Source organism: Carlito syrichta, unplaced genomic scaffold (assembly GCF_000164805.1).
Source record: "Carlito syrichta isolate Samal-C Ts95f unplaced genomic scaffold, Tarsius_syrichta-2.0.1 Scaffold183029, whole genome shotgun sequence".
Lineage (NCBI taxonomy): Eukaryota > Metazoa > Chordata > Mammalia > Primates > Tarsiidae > Carlito > Carlito syrichta.
In genome coordinates, this window is record NW_007127125.1 from 124,543 (window position 1) to 126,719 (window position 2,177).

At 55.1% G+C, this 2,177-nt stretch overlaps 1 protein-coding gene across 1 annotated transcript in view; it reads left to right on the forward strand.

Annotated features, from left to right (window-relative positions):
- The first annotated feature begins 1,881 nt into the window (after nt 1–1,881).
- The window catches only part of LOC103252936 (POU domain, class 4, transcription factor 1), a 2,171-nt gene continuing 1,875 nt past the window's right edge, over nt 1,882–2,177 (forward strand). The window contains exon 1 of the mRNA XM_021709354.1: nt 1,882–2,004. Within this exon, the coding sequence (XP_021565029.1) occupies nt 1,882–2,004 (123 nt within the window). The remainder of the gene's footprint in view (nt 2,005–2,177) is intronic.

Consider the following 2,177-nt stretch of genomic DNA (forward strand, 5'->3'; position numbering starts at 1 on the left):
AAGAAAAAGCCATGGTGACGCCTGTGGTCTCTTCTCAGAATCTGAGTAGGTGAGTGGGTATGCTAAATACACACGCGTTTGTGCAGAGGTAAGATAAAATCCACGGGATGCACATTTAGGTTTATAGAAATGAGACCTGCTCTTAGGTGGAAATACAGACCTCCTTGGTGTGGGAGAGACCAGAGAGATTATTTATCTGATCTCTGCTTCCCATAAGCAGCCCCTTGCCGTTCTCCAGCTCTCTGGCCTCAGATGTGATAACATCTGGGCTGTTATTATCACCCGGGGCGAGCGCTGCATCCCTGAGGACTCTGGCACCTGGATTGTGGCTCCCCCAGAGGCCCTTCATCTGCCTGTCACCTAAGGTCCATATAACAGGTTGACTAATTGATTTTTTCTTCTTCTTAGGTCATGATTTTTGCAATAATTTTTTAAAAAAATTAAAGGCCAGACAAGAGCCTGTACCTGTTCTTTCAAATTGGTTTAAATAAATATTTTGAATCAAGGTTTCTTATAAGTTAGCTTGATCTTGTTTCCTATTGAAATGTGTATGTATATACATGCATATATATAAAAGGAAAAAGGAAAAAGAAAGTTCTCTTTTCGACATCGTCTTCCCTTTTCTCCGAAGCAGTTTTCTTTTCCTGGAGTTCCCAGCCTAAAGTGTGTGTGTGTGTGTGTGTGTGTGTGTGTGTGTGTGTGCGCGCGCCGAGGAAAGGAAAGGATCCCAACTACACCCTGTTAACTATTTTTTCCTTTTGATTATTAGAAGCCTCAGATCATCCGGAGCTCGTTTGAAACGTGGGTTTGTACACGGTTAAAGGTGACAAACAATAAGAGAAATGCAAAATTTCATTTCAACAGCCTTTCCCGAGTAGAAAGCACACGCTCCTTGTGGCTCCTAAGTGGCTGTCACTGGCGGTGCCTGACACAGTTATATTCACAACAACAACAACAACAACAAAGTATGCGGAGGAAATTAAATTATATGGAAATCAATAGCGTCTGACTGCTTCAAACAAACGTCTGTCACTGCGATTATTCTCCTGGAACCTATTTATAAACCTTGAAAGAAACAGGTTCTTGCAGCAAAAGACAGCACCTTCTGCATTTCTGTGTTGTTATTTATACTGTATACAGAGGAATGCGCGGGCATAATTTAACATACAAATGCCGAGCTGTATACATTATATAACAGCTTGTTAGGCAGCCGGGAGAGAAGGTGTGACTTAGTAATGCGCATATATTCAGGGCTTGCGACGGGGGGGGAGGAAAAAACCACAGAGGGGCGTGTGAGCATCTTGCCTTTCTTCCTCGGGAAGGTGCCAGCCCTTAGACAATAGTCGCCCCTTCTGATCTCTCCAGACCGCGGTGGGAAAGGTGAGGCGGGCAGTGCGCATGCCCGGGCAGCCACAGGTGCATCACCTGCGCTGTCCTTGCTGGTGGTCACTATAAGAGCGGCTCCCACGCGCCGGCCGCGGCCGGGCGAGCGCGCGCGCGCGCGCAGACGCACGGCGTCGCCGAGCGGGAGAGCGCGCTCCAGACAGACGGAGACAGCTGATGCCTGTCAGCGCGGCGGGGCCGCGAGCTCTCGCGAGAGCTCCCCGTGCCGGCCGCGAGAAGTGGGGCTCAGGTGTAAGAGGAGTGCATCCCGTCGGCGCGCTGGGCTAGAGCTCTCGGAGAAGCGGGACCGCGAGGCCGGCGCGCGGCGCTCTGCGCGGTCCGAGGGCGCGCCGGGCGGCAGCAGCAGCGGCAGCAGCCCGCGGCTCGGCCGCCGCCACCCCCGCGGCCGCAGCCTCCGGAGGGAGGCCGGGGGAGCCGGCGTGCGCACTTTCCCGCGGACTTTCGGAGTGTTTGTGGATTACATGCCAAGCCGCCAAGATGATGTCCATGAACAGCAAGCAGCCCCACTTTGCCATGCATCCCACCCTCCCTGAGCACAAGTACCCGTCGCTGCACTCCAGCTCCGAGGCCATCCGGCGGGCCTGCCTGCCCACGCCCCCGGTAAGCGCCCCGCGCCCGCGGCCCGGCCTGCCCGTCTCCGGGACGCTGCATGTGGGGGCTGGTGTGTGCAGGTCCCGGGCGGGGAGCGGCGGGCTGGGGGCTGCGGGCAGGGTGGAGTGTCCCGCCGCGGGCGCGTCGTGCCCCGCCGGCCTCGCCTCCGCGCCGGCGCCTGC